General features: G+C 38.2%; 4 protein-coding genes across 5 annotated transcripts; 3 read left to right on the top strand and 1 right to left on the bottom strand.

Moving 5' to 3' along the window:
• The first annotated feature begins 1,265 nt into the window (after positions 1-1,265).
• Positions 1,266-2,811, top strand: LOC137945023 (pentatricopeptide repeat-containing protein At2g13600-like). The gene has a single exon (XM_068790893.1). It carries the CDS (start codon positions 1,266-1,268, stop codon positions 2,808-2,810), a length of 1,545 nt encoding a protein of 514 aa, XP_068646994.1. The 3' UTR covers position 2,811.
• Positions 2,812-3,364: 553 nt separating this feature from the next.
• LOC137945026 (uncharacterized) lies at positions 3,365-6,329 on the top strand. Of its 2 annotated transcripts, none has more exons than XM_068790896.1 (3): positions 3,365-3,449; positions 4,194-4,631; positions 6,010-6,329. In XM_068790896.1, the coding sequence occupies exons 2-3, from the start codon at positions 4,275-4,277 to the stop codon at positions 6,052-6,054; spliced, it is 402 nt and encodes a 133-aa protein (XP_068646997.1). In that variant the 5' UTR covers positions 3,365-3,449; positions 4,194-4,274; the 3' UTR covers positions 6,055-6,329. The 2 variants fall into 2 exon arrangements, with proteins under 2 accessions (XP_068646997.1, XP_068646998.1); XM_068790897.1 differs by lacking the exon at positions 3,365-3,449 and adding an exon at positions 3,528-3,644.
• A 475-nt stretch (positions 6,330-6,804) lies between these two features.
• On the top strand, positions 6,805-8,792 carry LOC137945030 (DNA-directed RNA polymerases II, IV and V subunit 12). Its single transcript, XM_068790900.1, has 4 exons — positions 6,805-6,917; positions 7,152-7,211; positions 7,298-7,390; positions 8,538-8,792. Exons 2-4 carry the CDS (start codon positions 7,172-7,174, stop codon positions 8,558-8,560), a joined length of 156 nt encoding a protein of 51 aa, XP_068647001.1. The 5' UTR covers positions 6,805-6,917; positions 7,152-7,171; the 3' UTR covers positions 8,561-8,792.
• A 214-nt stretch (positions 8,793-9,006) lies between these two features.
• On the bottom strand, positions 9,007-18,733 carry LOC137945031 (myosin-1-like). The gene is made up of 23 exons (XM_068790901.1): positions 17,444-18,733; positions 16,742-16,843; positions 16,504-16,647; positions 16,272-16,422; positions 15,810-15,837; positions 15,567-15,732; positions 15,408-15,471; positions 15,238-15,251; positions 15,064-15,148; positions 14,840-14,943; positions 13,145-13,283; positions 12,848-12,966; positions 12,620-12,772; positions 12,413-12,502; positions 12,185-12,262; positions 11,537-11,695; positions 11,229-11,432; positions 10,884-11,089; positions 10,641-10,776; positions 10,364-10,493; positions 10,130-10,276; positions 9,948-10,027; positions 9,007-9,853 (listed from the first exon to the last, which is right to left on the bottom strand). The coding sequence occupies exons 1-23, from the start codon at positions 17,822-17,824 to the stop codon at positions 9,188-9,190; spliced, it is 3,546 nt and encodes a 1,181-aa protein (XP_068647002.1). The 5' UTR covers positions 17,825-18,733; the 3' UTR covers positions 9,007-9,187.
• Between the last annotated feature and the right edge of the window lie 244 nt (positions 18,734-18,977).

Raw genomic sequence — 18,977 nt, 5'->3', positions numbered from 1 at the left:
CAATCCGCCAACACAGATATTGGGGGCGATGGGATTCGAACACACGACCGACCTACTCTAATACCATGTTGAAACCAGTGGGTTAAAAAGCTCAAACTTTTTAGGAAAGCAACCGCACGGATTTTATACAAAGACTGACCGGTCGATACAAACAAATATTTCAACACTCCCCCGCACGGGGAAAACCCGTAGACAAACTCACCAGAAAAACCTGAGATAAATTCACCGGAAAAACCCGAGACAAATTCAGTGGGAGCGGAACTTGAACATGGGACCAACCTGCTCTGATACCATGTTGAAACCATTTGATCTAAAAGATTGACCTGTTAGAGAAGGTGTAACGTGAATATTAAAGACAGGCAACCAATTCCAACAACCTGGTCTCTTGCTCGTCGTCAATCCGTTCTCTAAACAAATTGATTTGCGTAATTTTCTCTTCACAAGATCCCAACAGAGTATGTAGGAGTATAAGATCTGGTTCCTTTGAATGTTCCTAGTGATTTTCCGAAGTCTCTCTTATTTTACTATTTCAAGTATTCAGTATCCAGTGTCAGAAAATCTTCCTGAGGACAAATTTCTGCAGTTTCATTATTTGTTCTCAAAGACATCCTATATGCAATGAAACTTGTATTTGTATTCGGTTGGAGTCTGTAGCTTTGCTTGAGCAATTAAAAGCATAAAAGGAAATACGTTTCCTTACTGTATAGCATATTGGTGCTCTTACCCTTCTTTAGCGGTTGTTTGAATGTGTGGCACGTTATAAGAGACACACCCAGCACAGTTGAGATTGACAACACCTAACCTGATGATGTTGGAATTGTTGAGGCCTTTAGTTCTCTTGATCCTCAATTTTGTATGCATTAGCCTTTTATTTGCTTTATCACTATGTTAATTAATGTTTTAGTGGCATTTATTATTTTTAAGTGGTAAGGTAAGGGGGAGATTCCCCCTTCCTTGTTTTCTTCTCCTTTTATTTTTTTTAAGAACAAATTATTTTTGATTCATTGTCTACTTGTTATGAGCTTTAGATGACCGGAAGGAATAAAAGTAAGAATTTGATTACAATTTTAATAGTATAAAAGTAAGAATTTGTTTCGTCATTATATTTAATATTTTACATCGCACTTTCCATTGTAAACACTAATACAAACAAGTAATTTACACTGAACTTTACTTTGTGCACATTAACACAAACAAATACTTTAATGAGATTACGTTCCTTTAATATCCGGTCTGGTCTATCTACATGAATCACGTATGTGTAGATGAACCGCGCAAGTTGGAGCTGTTTCCTGCTCAAGCGTAAAAGCCTGGAAGAACTGAAGCAAATCCATGCTCAGGGAGTAATCCAGGGTTTCCTACATTTCCAGCCTGCGTCATGCAAAATCCTCAACGCCTATGCCAGTTTTGGCAGGATAGCGGAGGCGGAGATGGTTATCAACCAAATACAAGACCCAGATGTAGTGTCTCTCACCAGTCTCATGTCTCTCTACCTGCAAATTAATGATCCCAACAAAGCATTTTCGGTTTTTTTGGATATCGTTTCTGCAGGATACAGAGCAGACTCCTTCGCCATGGTTGGTGCAATCTCAGCTTGTGGAAGGAAAGAAAATCTGGGTCATGGTAAAACAGTTCACGGAATGATTTACAGACTTGAATTGGTCGATGATGTGTTTGTTAATAATGCGTTAATTGATATGTACAGTAGAAATGGGAGACTTCGGACGGCTCAAACAGTCTTTAACAGTATGGGGGTAAAAAATGTGGTTTCTTGGACGAGTATGGTTCACGGGCATATAAAATGCAGGAATTTGGAGTCTGCTTACCATGTCTTTACCGAAATGCCTGTAAGAAACGCAATCTCTTGGACAACAATGATCACAGGTTACATACAATGCGAGGACCCAATTCGTGCTTTACAGCTCTTTCAAAGGATGAGACTAGCAGGGGAGATGCCAACTGTGGTTACACTCGTGGGTGTGCTTTCTGGTTGTGCTGACATTGGTGCTTTGGACCTTGGCCAATCGATCCATGGGTATATCTGCAAAACAAACACTGATTCTGATCTTACCGTCCTCAACTCAGTTATAGATATGTATTCCAAAAGTGGGAGCGTTGAAACAGCAGAGAAAGTTTTTAAAAGCATGGCAGAGAGAGATGTCTACACTTGGACTACAGTTATTTCATGTTTTGCAAGTCATGGAAACGGAAGCAGAGCACTTCAATTATTTTCAGAGATGTTGGCTGCGGGAATAAAACCAAATGAGATTACATTCCTTGCAGTTCTCTCTGCTTGTTCCCATACTGGACTGATCGAAGAGGGTCGTAGATGGTTTGACAGAATGAGAGGTTTCCATGACTTGGAACCCAAGCTAGAGCATTATGGGTGTATGGTGGACCTTCTTGGACGTGCAGGCCATCTAGATGAAGCACTGAGGCTTATAGAAGCAATGCGTGTAGATCCAGATGGAGTCATTTGGAGGTCACTCATGAGCGCTTGTTTGGTTCAGGGAAACATGGAATTAGCTGTAGAAGCAGGAAAGAAGATAATCGAGCTAGAACCAGACGATGATGGAGTTTATGTACTTCTGTGGAACATGTTTGCCTCTGGAAAGAGATGGAAGGAAGCTCAGAAAGTGAGAAGGTTGATGATCAAGAGGAGAGTCAAGAAGAAACCCGGGTATAGTTGGATTGAAGTAAATGGTATTGCCCATCAGTTTCTTGTTGAAGACAAGACCCATCATCTGTACAAAGAAATTTATTCAGTCCTGGAAGGACTCAGTAAACAATTATTGCCTGATTTTATCTAACACTCAAAAGTTCTTTCAACCTAGCCTTGGGGGTATACACAAGGTATTTCACTATCTCTAATGTATATTGAGGGCATTTAAGTAGTTAAATTTTCTACAATAATAATGATAGTTTTAGTTCTAACCAAGGTATCACAGTCCTGACTCAGATCTGACATGGCTCCAATGAAATTCAGATTGGGTCAATTTTTTTTAGCCCTATGTTGGACACTAGGTGAGTCAAGTTGACTCGTAGGAAATAGCAGGGACTGGTTTAACTCGGTCTTTGTCACGGTGGTACACTACAATACATGATTTTAGAAATGATGATATGTATGTTATTTTATGTAAATTTTTACTCTCTTCAAATCACCTTACGCCACGTATATAAAACCGCTCCCACATTCAAAACACGCGGACAAAGCCCATAGAGCGCGAGCGGGCCGGAAAAAAGAAACGGAGGTCCGCGAAGGTACCGTTCGATCCCAGAAAGAGGCGGGTCCCCTGCCAGATTGTGGGATGCCATCCATCCCCATCAAAAGTGTTACTCGCGAATCAGCGTAGAATAGCTGTCCGCATAATCCTGCTCGGGCCTCTCGCTTTCTCTTCATTCTCCCTCCATCTGCGAACTTTTGAATATCTTCGAAAGGGTGAAATTCGGTAAGTTTTTGAGTTTTTTTATTTTTTATTAATGTGATGATAGCTGAGACGGCACGCGAATTTAGGCAAGAGAACATGGTTCAAGTCGTTTTTTCTTATTCCGTTTCGTTGGCTGTTAGGCGTTCTTCTATGTGCTGTTTTTTATTTTTTGCTTCCGGCGAAGGAGGATTTGGGATTGGAGCTCCGGAAGGTCAGGTTGGGTCTTTGGTTTCATTTCGTGGGTGTTCTTTTTTGTGCTTTCAGCCGCAATTTCGCTGTTTTTTGTTACAATCGTATGTTTTGGGTCCTTTGATGTGTTTTGTTGTTGATCGAATGGTAGATTGGGGATTTTTAGTAATTTGGTGATGGCTCTTTCGAATATTATTATTTTCATTGTAAAATTTTCGGCTTTTCTCAATACGCTAAAAAAAATTATTTTTTTATTTTATTTCTGCTTTGACGTATTTCTTTGGCAATCTGAATCGTTTTCCTCAATCAGTAATCACTAAACATTTTTGGGGCAGGATTTGAATTTTTTTATTTTGACTGATTGAAAACTCCTTATTCCATGAGAAGATTGGTTTTTCGTTGTTTTACAGCATTCTACTATTTTGTCGGGTATACCACTAAAGTCCCGTTGGCTAGAAATGGGGAGGGACAATATCATATCAATGGGGAGATAAGTGGTGTACATAGTCCTTTCACCATTTATGTTATGTATATGTTTTTAGATATATTTACGGATGTTTGCGATTGTTGTTTTAGGGGAAAGCTCATCTCCACAAAGAGAGTAAAAAAAGCAGGAAGGAAGAGTGAGAGGGAGGAGAAAAAGACGACTGCTACAATATGCTGAAGTTTTTGTCCAAGGTACGCATTGAATTCAATGCTTTGGATCCACGAACCGCAGCATGTATGGAATTTTTGGCTCAATGCAATGCACGCAAGGCCAAGGAGTCCAACCCTGCCTGCCAATTAATAGTGAAGCGACGGGTGGACGACCAACCACCACAGATTACAGTCACCTTTGTTAATGGCGTTGAGGAGGTCATTGATGCTACTTCCACCTCTGCCCAGACAATACGTCAAAATATACTCGACAAGGGTCAAATGCTTGAGACAGAGCAGATGTTCAGAGAGGCTGGAGAGCCATGGCCAGTTGTTATACCAGAAGAAGAGCTTCACAGAAGCTACCCTGGAATTAAGGTAATGAGCTTTTCATCTCATCTTTCTTTGACTCTCTTATGGATGCTTCTGTTGGGAGATGATATCAAATAGTAGGTGTTGGTCTGAGAGCATGTTTTGAGTTAGTTGTTTCGTCTTTCTACTCTGGTGTTTCATCAAGCAATAGGACTGATTTTTATTTAAACTGACATTTTGCACATAAAAGCTGGTGCATTGTTCTGGGGAAGCTACCCAACAATGGCTACCAAGTTAATGGTCTGGGCAGTTGATGGTTGCCCAAACATGAAGAATGAAGATCTCTATGCGTAGGTCAACCATCTGATGGCTTTGTTTCTTACTATTTGAACATCGAATAGAATAGCTTTTGTAGTGAAAAAGGTCAAGATAGCGTTGAGTCTAAAAAATTTCTTCTATCTGCAATCAGGACTGTGTTTTCTATGGTGAAGGATATGTTCATGCAAAACTTTACTACTGCTTTAAGATAAATACCAGACATCAATTTTTTTTCTTATTGCTAATTGGTGTCTATTTGCATTGTTAAGTTCTGTTCATGAAGTAATGGTGGCAGCTTCCCATGAATTTAGACCAAAAAATTATTTAGTAAAACTGCATGTCTAGTCATAGATCAGTTAATAATTGTAGTTAAAAGGTATTGCTTGTGAATCAATCACCCTATCTGCGTTGGTTTACTTCCATTGTAGTTCAGGTTAGTCTGTTGCTGTTGTACTTAGTAACTGAGTGACATAGCTACGCCTAAGCTGAAGAAAAAAGATTAATGAAGGAAGGAACTGCTCCTGATATTCACCAGCTTGGAAAACTTGAGGAGGGTATTGAATATCCGTCTTTTAATGGTTGAGTCTTCCCACCTTTCTTAAACAATAATTAGACCCCATGGAACTTTACCAAGGGTTTGTACAATGGCTAACTTGAGTACTGATTGCAATGTAAGTTTTTCAACATGCTATCTGTATACATCCTACAAGTGAGACCGTGTTACTCTGTCCGGTTCAAGTACTTGTTGTAGGACACTTTGTGATGAGTAAGATTTTTTATTCCATTGTGAAGTACAAAAAAGTTTTAATTAATAGATATTTTCTGTTTTGATCAAAATTACAATGAAAGAAGCTCTAGCAAATCCCTTAACCAATGTATCTTCTGAATTGAAAGACAAATGAGAATCGTAACCGAAATGCCCAAATTTTTAGACCATTACCACTGTAAAATTTCTCTCTTTTGTTGGTCTTACTGCATGTGGATGACAGAAACTTTTATTTTTTGGTGGTAGGGTTTGGGGGAGGGTAGTAAAGTGAGAAAGATTTCAGAGGAACTCTTGATCACCTGTTTGGGAGATGGGAGTTGTAAAGACCTTACTTCTGATCTTTGTTTCACTCTTTTGCAGCCACGGAAAGTAGTGGAGAAGAAGATGGAGGAAAAGAAGAAATGATTCAGTCTGTCCATGGATCAAAATGTTTCCATCAGGTTAGCACCAACTTCTTTGTAGGGAGACAACAGAGACGGATTACTCTGAAAGCAAAGAAGTCCTTCTTGAACAAATGCTGCATCTATGGATCGTTTAAAGAAACTTTTTCTTTGAAAAACTTGATATGGTTTTATCATTAGCATACTGAGAAAGTCCTGTTTCAAAGTCTGCTTTATGAACCTGACACTTACTCAGGTGATGGCTTGGAAATTGTTCTGGTAATTTTTACATTAGTTGAAGCAACAGCTTGAATCATCAAATAATTGTTCGTATTATATTATAGTTTAGTATATATAATTTTAGTTTATGCAAATTTTAAATTGCCATTATCATATAATATATGGTATTACTGATTATAATACTTAGGAAAAAAAAAGATTATGAATCTAAGTTCACATAAGTTTAAATGCATCCAGATTTTAAATTTATCATCAAATTTGAATTGAATGATCTAAAATTGATTTATTTTTATTATAATTTTATTCATTATTTATGCATATATCTTGAATTTTATTTTAGATTTTTTTCTTATTTCTATAAAAATTTAATGATAAAAATCATATTTTGTAAATAAAATAAAATTCCTAAAGAAAAAAGGTGCATTCGTTTTCCGCACTGTGGGCCCAAGTGGCTTTGGCCCATGGGTTGAGCTAATATCCAGCTCTTGATTAGGGAAAAGCGAGTTTTTGCCGCGTAATATTTTTCTTTTCTTCCCACTTCGCCGCTCGATAAATATATTTCTTACGATCCTCAGCTGTTTGAAGTTGCAAGATCCGTGCTCCAAGTCTTGCCCTAGCCTCTCTCTCTTCCAAGTTTCTGAAAATATCGTATGCTCTTGAAATTACCTGAAGATTTATCGAATTTCAATGTTTTTTATTTTTATTTCTGCATTCTTGCGTTGACATTCCGAACCACTTGCTTGATTCTTCGGTGTCAGTTTCATCGGTTATCAAAGCTTTTCTCTTCGTCCATTATTCTTTACTTTGTGACCTTCCCTTTTGGAGATTGATTTTCTGCGCTTCTTTTATATGAGGGTGATAGTATCTTTTACCAATTTTCAGGGACCTGTCAGTCTAGGGCTATGGACCCTCAACCGGAACCAGTGAGCTATATCTGCGGAGGTAGCTCTTACTCCGCTTATTGTAAACCCGTTATAGCTCTTCCTAACATAGTTATGATATTTCTTAATTCGATTCCTGTTTTGTAGATTGTGGAGCAGAGAACACACTCAAACCAGGCGATGTGATTCAATGCCGTGAATGTGGTTATCGTATTCTGTACAAGAAGCGCACTCGTCGAAGTATGTAAAGTTTCTGTTCTTTAAGTTATTGATGTCTTATGATGTCTTTTTATGTTCCGTCAATCTTTACAAGGAAATCAGTGATCTGCAGGTAAAAATTAAAAAGTGCGTGGTGATATATATTTCAATCTTAAACTCTTGCATTAGAATTACTTTCCCTATCATCAGGCAGCACAGTTCATGCACATGCCTTTCCCGAGATTAGCCTATCTATGCCTAAGACTAAGTAGGACTTTGGCTGTATTGACTTATATGATTACAAAGTTCTGAAGAAAATTGCTAGATAACTAAGTTTGGATGCAGTATAAAGGGCCAAAAATCTACTTGTGTTGGTTCTGTAGATCGAGGATGCCTTTAAAGAGTGAACAAAAAAGAGGAGTTATTGTATGTGCTTATGTGGAAGCTGTTTAATGAAGAACTCATTTGGCGAACTTGTCTTGAATGTAATTTTGGTGTTTTGCATGTTGGCTTTTAATTTGAATTTGTTTGCCTTCTGCGCTATGTTTAGAAGAAAGCATAATCTTGATTGTTTTTGCCTGTAGTGAAGGACGTATAGTTAGAAAGCAGCTCAGCAACGTAGCTTATTATCCATTAACTGTTTGCTATTCATTCATAGGGACGGATTTAGGTAATGGGTACATGCTATTATGCAGTCAATTTATGTAAAACAATGAACTACAATCCAAAGGTCACAAGTTATGTCTGGGACTGATAATAAGTTTTGGAATAACTTTTGGTTTCCTAGATCAAAGTTTAGATAATGGGATGTTGAGACTTATAAGAGAATTGATTACTGATTGTTGAAATAACAAATCTCTTGATAGAAACTAAGTGCCCATGTGTCATGTTAGTAGAGATTCAATTAAGAAAACGATGCTTCTTTTTATAGTAATAGATAAATGGGGTCCATTTACCAGCGTAAGTTTGGAGAACCGATGTACTGAAGTTCCCTCAGAAACAAACCACCATTTGTTCATGATGTTACTTTTCTCTAATAGCATCACGTTAAATCCATGTATTTGTGTCTTTTTCTCTTTTGAATTCATTCAAGCATACATAGATCTTCATTAATTTTTTATTTACCCCTACTTGGCTCTCATTTTCTCATGTAGATGGTCTACTAACAGCCACTTAACTTCTGTTGCAGTTGTTCAATATGAAGCGCGCTGAGGAATACTGAAAACAGAAGCCGCAACTGGCTAATGTTTTGTTCATGTTGTCAAAAATGCGTTTATATGGTGTCTGTTTTTTTTTTTTTTTTTTTTGGCAGCAATGACTGGAAGTTTAAACATGGGGATCAACTCTTGTAAAGATTGATTCTGGACCTGTGAACATATTGATGCGTCTAAAGTTAGTCTGATTGTGTGGTTGGAAGAAGAAATGAATGTTTGATTGTTAATTAGGAATTACTCATGCTTGTTTGAGATGGCAGGACTGGATAAATTTTTTCAGCTGGCATAAAGAAGTTGACATCTTTTTCTTGGGCCAAGTTCTCCTGTTCTGCCTCTTAGAGCTTTGCAGTTTGTTATGCAATAAAATGGAGGACCAAAGAACAAAGTTAGCCATTACGATGTCTTGAAATTTGACTGCAAACAGCAGTTGATATCAGCAAAAACTATTAAAAAACAGAAGATAGCTTTAATGAACTCAAATGGTATTGATGATATTTCATATGCACAACACTAGCAAAAACCACATCCATCCTTTGCCTTGAACACCTTTTAAAATTTCTCTTCACTCAGCAAACATATGCAAAAGAGAAGAATGAAAAGATGAAGCGTTGCTATGAATGATAAATTATACTCTGGTGCTGTTTATCCTTCCCCACCACTTCTTTCGTGCCTTATCTGAACTCCCATCCTCATTTCTCAGCTTGTGAAGAAGTACCTTGGTCTCACGCAAGCGATAGTTGTAATCCTTCTTCCATGCTTCAAACATTTGCTTCAACCTTCGCAACTCCCTGTCAGGATTCAAACTTGCCTCTGCCTGCCCTGACTTCACCTCTACCAAAAATTTGGCATCATCACCAAATACTTGCCTCCTCTGCTCAAATTCTGCTGCTAACCTGTTAATAACGCTCAGACCTGCATTCATCTCCCTATCCGTAGTGGTCCGAGACTCGGTCATCAGCCCATTACTCTCCCTACCCTTGCTTGCAAGATAATCACCATTATTATCCCAGTCCGATGAATCCGACTTCCGTTCATCATCATCAATGGCAAGACTCCTCTTGGCAACGGAGAGACTTGATTGCAGAGATCTCATCTGTTTCTGCCATATCTCTTCCATAGATTTCATTTTCAGCTCATACTCGGACCATCTGCTCTCATACTGTTGGAGTCTCTGGCGTAGAATGTCATTCTCTTCCTCTTTCTCTCTTAGTGCTGCCTCTGCTTTTAGAACTCTTCTTTGAAGCTCAGCAAGCACTGACGGCTTTACAAACACCTGATCCGACTCGGAGCCCTGGATTTCCATGAGGGTTGCAGTTTATCAATATTCAAATGGCACCATGAAAACATGCGGAGTACTGAAAGTATTTAGAACACGACATACATACCTTTGGAGCTTCTACTTTCTTCGTAGGGATCGATAAACTTACATCCCCAGAACACCTTCGAACAAGCCAGCCACGGATAACTGTCAAAGAAATCATTATCGACCATGCATTAGTGCGGACTCCAATTTATCATACACATTAATCATGCTCAGGTTAAAGAGTGACTCATTTAATCGTCTTACCAGACTGTATCACTATTGATGCATTCCGAACCTTGACAAAATTGTTTCTCATCATCCTGGATTTTACTTTTTTTTGTATAGTTATGGCAGCTCTTTGTCTACATAGAAGTTCCACATATTTTCGCCTAGCTTTCTCACCTCGTACAACTGCATGAACATGGATGAGGTGAAGAATTTTTTAAGTTACGCCAAAAATGAAGAATTTGAAAAATCAGCTTTAGCAGGAGGCAATACATGATTGTAATGTGTAAATTCCTTTTCTTAGCTCTCCAAGATAGCTTCGAGCTTGATGACCTCTGAAGCAGCTTTGTACCCTTAGAATGCCATGGAGAGTGCGATTTCTTGTATCTTCAAGAACTCCAATCTAATGATCAAGTGCCAGAAAAGAAAAAGGGTAAAAAAAAAAAAAAAAAAAAGACTAATTTGGCTGTCAAATTTGTGCATCAAAAAGGTAGCACAGAAGTTTATGCAACCTTTCACAAATTTAATGATGATAAAAAAATAATATTACCTGTCCCGTCCGGAAAAAAAGTTTTGTATAGCCCACTTGATACATCTCTGGCAGAATATTGAACTGATGAAGAATTGCAACAGAGACACTAAGTGGATCTTGAGAAGCCACATGCTCCAGTAGAAGAAAGCCATACCTAATAGCATTTACAGGACAGAAATTATAAATATAAATACAAAATACTCCGAGAGGAAATGGAGACGATTCGCTAAAAAAATAAGTTGGAAACTCTTATAAGATTACCTTCTTGCAAACTTTTGGTGAGACATCCTAGTAGGAAAACCAGATCTGGATATGCGAACCACCTCTAGCACCCCACAACATCTTAGCTGCTGAAGTACAAGTCCTTGTTCATAGAGGCCAGGAAGCTGAGAGTTGTTTGGTTTAATACAACGTATAAAGTGTGGTGTTGTGCTCTCCAGCCGTTGCATCAATTGGAATAGTTGACCCTAACACCAGGAAATAGTTTTCTCAGAAGAAAGACTACAGCAGATCATCAAAGTAATTACTTTGTAGTAGCAAACAGGAACAACAAATTACAATCCACTGGGGATCTTGGAAGTGATCTCAAGATCTATAGAAGCTTGCCTTAAACTTTGTCATGACACTTAATTTTTGCGAATCGACTGCACTGGATCTATGTAAATTCCCTATCAGCTTCTCAGATTGACTGAGCATGTTGGATGCAAATATCTGAGGAAGTGGGCAATTGCAAGAAGAAAGAAGTTGAATTGAATCGAAATGCAAAAGATCTCTATTCTTTTCCAGAAATCCGCTCGTGTCATATATAACCTGGGTGGGAAAAGCAGCTAAACCATCAGACACATGTTTTCATTTTCCTTGCTAGGTGAACATGATATAGTATCAAATTAAGTACAAAGAATTTTAATATCAACCTCTCCTGCAAAATGGGATACAGAGAATGCTTTGCCTCTTTCTCCTCTAAAACAAGAATTGGAGTTCAGGTGTTGCTTAAGCTTGTTGGCGAATGTCAAGTCAGTACCATTTGGGAAAGTGGATTCTTCATCCAAAAGAGATAATAATCCCAAGGGTTTCTGCACAAGGATATCAGGAAAAGTACAACTAAATGAGTTAACATATTGCTCAAGGCACTCAATTTCATAGCTACTGATTTTTACTTGCTAAACAAACACTACATATAAGCAGAAGAAAGAAATTTGGATGACACAGAAGAGTTGAAAAAGTTAACAACCTTGTTGTCCACCAAATAGGCATTGTACACTCAATTTTAAAATAATTAAAATTAGAAAATTAAAAAAGCTAAAAATAACATAAAATTAAATAAAAAGAAGAAGTCATAAACCAGTAGTATGTCCTCCATGATTTTGCAGGTAGCTGCATGAATAGGATTGAGACATTGAAGAAGATCCTAAAGTTATTCGGTGACACATTTCAATGTAGCTTAATATGAAAAACTAACTAAGACAAGCATCACAATGTTGCAATCTCTAGAGAAACCGGGGAAAAAACAGTTGCAATGTAGCAGTCAGAACCTAAAAAGAAAAGATGTAGCACTTGCTTACTTTTTCAAAAAGATTCAGGCAGTCTTGGTTGTCCTCAAAGTCGACTTTCGTCCAATCTATTCCATCTTGAACATACTCCTGAGAAGAAAAGAAAGTGGTATTAGGTAACAGTGAGTTATATTTGAATATGAAAACAAAGAAAAAGAAATAGAAAAAACTATGACACATTTTTTTTGTAATTCTGATCCCAACAACAAAATTTATAAAACAATGAAAGCAACAAACTACCTCTTGCTCCAGCTTGAACAAGTGGCGATTGAAATGCTGCTGCAGCCTCTCATTTGCATAATTAATGCAAAATTGTTCAAAACTATTTTTCTGCACCATGGAGGATACTATATTTAAAAACTTCTCCAAAGGAGATGGACAAAAATAACAATAAATTGCATCAGATAGAGAAGGCAATGACGATGATTATAATGATGGCCAATGCACCTCAAACGATTCAAAACCATAGATGTCAAGTATGCTAATGTATCTTCCAGTACATTTCTTGCCTACTCCAAGAGACTTGTTGATCTGTTCAACAAGCCACTCAAACAAACTAGCATAGATTGATTTTGCCAACGCATCTCTAGTGTCAATTGCCTGAAGAAAAGGAGTGAGAGACTTTAGATGTTGTCCATGCAAGAAGACTATTAGATAGAAATGAAAGAAAGTAACCTGAGATAATGTGAGCTTTTGGACAATATTATCATTTCCCACTCTCATTTTACGGGTTGACAAAGCTAATTTCAGCTCTCCAACATTACATCCAATCAGTTTAGCCACAGTATTTAACCCTGCAATAAAGAATACCAACACAAATCAAAACACTGTTATTGAACAGGCATGCTTAATGAGTTTTTAAAGCAAAGAAAAGCAGTTAAGAACACTAAACCCCAGTCCATCACATGTTTAGGTAATCACAGTGCCATTCTGGACATTGGACTTGGTCCAAAATGTTTGAAAGAAATTTACCTTCATCTGTCACAGGTTCAACATGATCTTCATTATCAATGACAGTAAAGGAGATGTTCCCCAACCACAAGACAGCAGCAAGCATAGCAAAAACATTCTCTTGGTCCTGCTTGCTGACATGAACAACATCCAAAGCTTCCTGAACAAGAGCCATAGAATATAATTAGCCTGAAAAACAATTGTCATTCTCATGTGTTGGCGTGAGTTCCTCCAGAGGAGGACTTCTTCCTTTGGAGCTTCCAGATCCGTAAAAACAAAGGAAGAAGTCCTCTGTAACGATGGATTCAGAGATGATCCGAGAGACAAGTTAAAATACCTGGAATCTCTTTGAATATAAATGTGATGTACTTGTATGAAATGATTGAAATAAGAAAGATAGATTTTACAAAAGTCTACATGGTATCAGAGCAGGTTAATAACCCAAAGATTTGATCAAGATCTTTTGATCTTTCGGGGACGTCGTAGGGAGACGGCACTCGCAGAGATGATGAACTATGCAACGAAAGATACCTCGCCCCGCACGGCTCAGAGACAGCGTCGCGGGGACAATGAGGGTTTGAAATTAAACCCACCCAAAGTAAGGGAGAGGATTTAATTTCGAACCCAGCGACCCAACCGGACGGAACTCGGACTGGATTAGACTAGACCAGACAAAAATCGACCTAAACCATATTCGAACCAGACTCCACTCAGACCAGACCAGACAAGATTCGACCCGGACCAGATTCGGACCAGACTCGACTCAAACCAGACAAGACTCGACCCGAACCAGACTGGTAGATCAGACCAAATTCAGACCCGAACTTGAGTTGGACCAATCCCAGGTTGTCGAGATGTATATTTCAGGCAAAAACAAGTTGGGGTATTTGAAAGGCAATCTTCTTTCTCGTGGTCGAGATAACCACGAGAATGACTGAAGCTTTGAGCAAAGTTTCAGTCGCGACTCGACTCGAGTCGGACCAGACTCGAACCTATCCAGGTTGTCGAGATGTATATATCAGGCAAAGACAAGTTGGGTATTTGGAAGGCGATCTCCTTTACTCATGGTTGAGGTGACCACAAGAATGACTGGAGCTTGGAGCAAAGTTTCAGTCGCGACCAAAACCACCAACATCGCTACTACATATGTTGATGGCATTGACACCTCCCAGGTGTATGATCTTTGGTGACTATCTTGAAATATTCTAGAATAATTTCGAGGGCCTCTGACATGAAATAGACTTCCGCTGAGCGTACTTGATAAAACACTAAAGAAGAGCAGATATATGGCCTAGACCATATCAGATCATGGAGAAAAACTTTTTGAAGCCAAAATAATTTGATTCCCGTTGGTTAAATCTGAAAATCAGTTGTGGCAAGAACTTCTACAACTCACTTGGCAAGTTGGGCAGATCTATACGCACCAACTTGAGGGGGATTGTTGGCGTGAGTTCCTCCAAAGGAGAATTTTTTCCTTTGGAGCTTCCAGATCCGTAAAAATAGAGGAAGAAGACCTCTGTAACAATGGATTCAGAAATGATCCGAGATACTAGTTAAAATAACTGTAATCTCTTTGTATATAAATGTGATGTACTTGTATGAAATGATTGAAATAAGAAATATAGATTTTAAAAAAGTCTACATCATGCCCCATGACAAGGGAATAAGAATTTCTTCTCTCCCCAACACAGTAAAAGATATGAGTTGAGACAGTACCATCACAACATGAAACATTTCTGCATCATCAACAGCAGCAATGGAATAACAATAACTCTGCTTCAAATATTTATACTCATGTGCCTTCTTCAAGTTCAATTTCTCTGTGTGGAGTGATCAACCTTTGTGTAAGAATAGCAAGAACACAACATCTTAAAAGCAGAGTCACAACCTATTTCTAAAGGAAGAGGATAACATTGGGGAGAAAAAAGAGATTAACACACCTCTTAGAGGCGCAGGAGCTCCAGCACAGAGATGATAAAATATATGATATGATCTTTCACCTTCGGCACATTGGACCACTCTTGACTACATAAATGTAGGCATGTGTCAAATTACTGTTATGGGAGAATAAGACTTTCCTCAAGCCTATGGTGGAAAGATGATAAAGATAATACCTTTTCAAGGAGAACTGTTGAGAGTTGATAATGCCAAGCGGTAGACATTACAGATTAAAGAAAATTAATTAAGTCAATTTTTTTGAAAGAATATAAAGCAAATTAAATTGTAATTGGAAAAAAAAATTATTCGGAAACAATAACATGTCAATGACAAGGATTGTTCTCACAAGTTTGAATTTTGGCACCAGATATCTTTCCCGTCACACTGAAATGAATCTCAATCAGCTTCCCCTGCCAGTACAAAAGGTTTAGAAAAGGTAAGTCAAGACTTCTAAATGAAGTAAATTTGCAGAAATAAAGAACACGAAGTAGGAGTTAAAGCTTACAAATCTACTAGAATTGTCATTTCTGGATGTTTTTGCATTTCCAAAAGCTTCCAATATTGGGTTAGTTTGCAAGATTTCATTTTCTATTCCACTACCTCCTCCAAGTGCAGCCAAATATTGCATCGCAATTTTTGCTGTTTCAGTTTTCCCTGCACCACTTTCACCACTGGAAAGACACAATGTGTTTACCACTAGCATAAATAGGTCAAACAGTAATTCTGAAGGGGAAGATTTCTCACCAACCTTATAATGATAGACTGATTGACTTCATCTGCAAAAATGAGCCCAAACAGTATTAGAGAAGTTGAATCATTATAGATAGAACTGAGATTTCCTACTCTGCATATGCATCTAGTCTTTCTGAGAAAGTACTCCAAATCAGCAGTGCCCATGCACCAGGCACCTAAACATCCAATAAACATTGCCCTTGGTTTCAGAAATGGGCAGAGAATATCCTTTTAGTTGATAAGATGATATGCATATATCATATGTGAGTGTTCCAAAGCATGATCATATCAGCAGTTTCGGTGTACAATATAGCAAACCGTGTTGCAACTACCCTGTTGTGACCAATAGGACGGCTATTTGCCAATACGACAGTCAAAAATGATTTTTTTTGGGTTGGTTTTTCTTTTAATAGTAAATTGAGATTTTACTTTCAGCATGCAAGTGCTCAATGCCAAGATAAAACTCATAGAGTCTAACCTCTAATCATTTCACGGATGGCTGTATCAGCAATAGCATACACATGTGGACTCTCCATAGATCTACGCCGATATGCTTCGATGTAGCTAGTCCCATATAAAGGAACCTTCTTGAAGGGGTTGATTGCAACAAGCACTGGCCCAGCTTTTGTCTGCAAGACAAAAGATAATGAGATGTTAATATAATATTGAAAATAAAATAGTAAACATTTTGATGCCTAAATAGCACTTACATATATTGTATCTCCTCTGTACCTATGCTGAAGATTATATAAAACTGATGGTTCATTTAAATAGCTGAGCTGCATGAGATCATCTACTCCATCAAGGATATCTGGATTTGCTGGTAATAGACTTTCAGAGTTGACAGTTAAAACCTAAAAACAGGATTTGAACAATTGATTAGAGACACCAAGACAGAGAAATTATATAGAACACTCGCATGAAATATCGTCTCTGAGAAAGACTTACTTTTCCATCAACAAGTGAAATGACAAATTCTGCCTCTGAAATTGATAGTACTTTCCCCAGGGCCCAGTCCCCATTTGGAAGCTGGCACCAAGCTTGAAGTTTCTGCAGCAATTAACTTCAACATGTAGGTCTTGCAATCAATAAACCGAGTGCATTCTATTCATGTACTTTTTTTCTTGCATGTAAAGTTAACAGAAACAAAGGGAGGTATAATCAAAGAACAGTTTGAAAGCATCTTGTAGAAGAGGTATGCTTCATGAATATCAAACTAATTTGCTGTACTTTAATAAGCCGTTCTCTTGGAGGTATTACTTTTTCAACAATAAACAAGACAGATATACCTGTTCAGCAATGCCAACTTAGGCGAGGGGGAGGGGGACAAATTGCTTCACTTCATGAAAATTTTTGAAACTCAAATTAAAAAAGCTTGTACATGTTAGTCTATCAAAGTGCATTTAGACTAAGTACAAGAGTATGTGTGACACCCAGACATGAGAAGCATGCCCACGTGTATAACTAGCTGAAGTAATACAGCTAAACGTTGCAGTAAAATTTTGTACTTGCAATTTTATGACAATCAACGTCACATTTAAGTGTATAAAAACAACAACTCAATCCTCAGAGTCCACATTAAAATAAGAGAAAATAAACCAAAGAAATCGAATTGACAGATACAAAGACAAGTATAAGAATAAAAATTACCTTCTTTGCAGTATAAGAAGAAGTGTCACTCCACCTGCCATCCACACGAGATGGCAAGAAAACAGGTGAGGGAGAAGACATGGAATCGGAGCAGTCATCACCATCATAAGGCCCCTCTTCATAGGATACTGTTTTCCGACCATAGGGAGAATCTTCGTTAATCCGATCCATACCCTCACTATCGTCTTTCACAGGTTGATCAGAAATTTCTATATGACCATTTTCTGCACCAAGGTCATCAGCAGACCTCCTCGTAGGAAGAGACCCAGGTGAACCAGCAGACTTGAAATCAACGGGTAGCCGGGTTGCATGATGCGTGTTCTCAGGCATTTTTTCGAAAGGGTGCTGTGGTCCTGATAAAGGCGTTTCAGTCGATGTCATTGTAAGTAGACTCGAAGAGAAAGGTCTCTCCTTTGCTTCCACTTAGCCTTTGCTTCGAAAAATCATGGAAAGTGCTCTCATTTGTCAATCATTAGTTGCGCATTCAAGAAGAAAGAGTCCCACACAAGGAATCGCAAGAATTCTCAAGATAAAAGTGTAAATGGTAAACAGTTATAGGCGAATAGCTCAAAAAATCGATCACATCCGCCGGACAGAGAAGGGAACGAAAACACAACCTGACTACAGAACTTAAAAAAATTCCAAACTTCAATTCGAAATCCTCTATAGAAGGTGGCGGTTTACGCTTCCAGAGAACATGATAAATGTTCAAATAATTCTTCAAATAAATAAAATCCAACAGCCATTTTCCCCTCAAAGTGATCGCAGACCTGAAAAAAAACCTCAAAAACGTCCGACTTCAACCGATCCAGTCCCAGAGACTTGTCTTTCAAGCTCACAACCACCCTCAAAAAAAACCCAAAATCAATATAACACCTTCTCAAAAAACACGAGAACTTCAAACCACCAAATTCAGCAGATACCTCCAGGCCAAGAAACAAGACACGAAAAAAAGAGAGTCGAACGCTTAACCTCCACCAACAGATCTACTTCCCAAACCCACACCAAAACCCAGAAATTAACAAACTGCAACACTAAATCTGCTACAAGAATCTTAAAATTCCGGGAGCCCGTGATGAGACTCAGCTGTTAGAAACCTCCAAACCGACAACAGAAGTTGGGCAGGCATCGTAGTTTGAAGAGTCTCAGTCTCCTCGCAGTTCCGCGACTCGTTCTTCCAGACGGTTGAATTGAATCTCCTTCACGGAAGCATTCAAAATTTTCCAGGGAGAGTGGAGGCCGGAAAAATAACAGCTTTACCTTTTATCTCTCTCTGCTCCTTTCGTTTTTCTTTCATTTGGTGGGAGATAAAAGCAGCTGAGTCTTGTCAGAGGTTTTACCATTTTATACGGACAATGGACTCCAATAACTTAATGAAAAAAAATCAAATTTGTATAAAGACACAACTACCCCCACCTTTGCTAGCAAAGACAGTAATATCTCTATTTTTTGGATAAGTAAAATTTCTAAAATGTAAATCATTATTGATAACAGATTACCTTTCAACAATTAGTTTTATTTTTCTGTGCAAATT

Source organism: Aristolochia californica, unplaced genomic scaffold (assembly GCF_029961685.1).
Source record: "Aristolochia californica isolate CCGP_79_NKW_82.1479 unplaced genomic scaffold, dmAriCali1.0.hap1 SCAF_11, whole genome shotgun sequence".
Lineage (NCBI taxonomy): Eukaryota > Viridiplantae > Streptophyta > Magnoliopsida > Piperales > Aristolochiaceae > Aristolochia > Aristolochia californica.
Note: the sequence above shows the minus strand (reverse complement) of the source record. Positions and strands in the feature narration are given on the sequence as shown.

Bases quoted from the DNA above. Each gene is read 5' to 3' on its own strand.
- LOC137945023 (XM_068790893.1), top strand. From the start codon at position 1,266: ATGAACCGCGCAAGTTGGAGCTGTTTCCTGCTCAAGCGTAAAAGCCTG.
- LOC137945031 (XM_068790901.1), bottom strand. From the start codon at position 17,824: ATGACATCGACTGAAACGCCTTTATCAGGACCACAGCACCCTTTCGAA. The intron at 15,472-15,566 runs GTAAGCTTTAAC...TTGTACTGGCAG, and splicing joins ATGACAATTCTAGTAGATTT to GGGAAGCTGATTGAGATTCA. The intron at 10,277-10,363 runs GTATTGCCTCCT...ATGTTCATGCAG, and splicing joins AATTTACACATTACAATCAT to TTGTACGAGGTGAGAAAGCT.
- LOC137945030 (XM_068790900.1), top strand. From the start codon at position 7,172: ATGGACCCTCAACCGGAACCAGTGAGCTATATCTGCGGAG. The intron at 7,212-7,297 runs GTAGCTCTTACT...CCTGTTTTGTAG, and splicing joins AGTGAGCTATATCTGCGGAG to ATTGTGGAGCAGAGAACACA. The intron at 7,391-8,537 runs GTATGTAAAGTT...CTTCTGTTGCAG, and splicing joins CAAGAAGCGCACTCGTCGAA to TTGTTCAATATGAAGCGCGC.
- LOC137945026 (XM_068790896.1), top strand. From the start codon at position 4,275: ATGCTGAAGTTTTTGTCCAAGGTACGCATTGAATTCAATGCTTTGGAT. The intron at 4,632-6,009 runs GTAATGAGCTTT...ACTCTTTTGCAG, and splicing joins GAAGCTACCCTGGAATTAAG to CCACGGAAAGTAGTGGAGAA.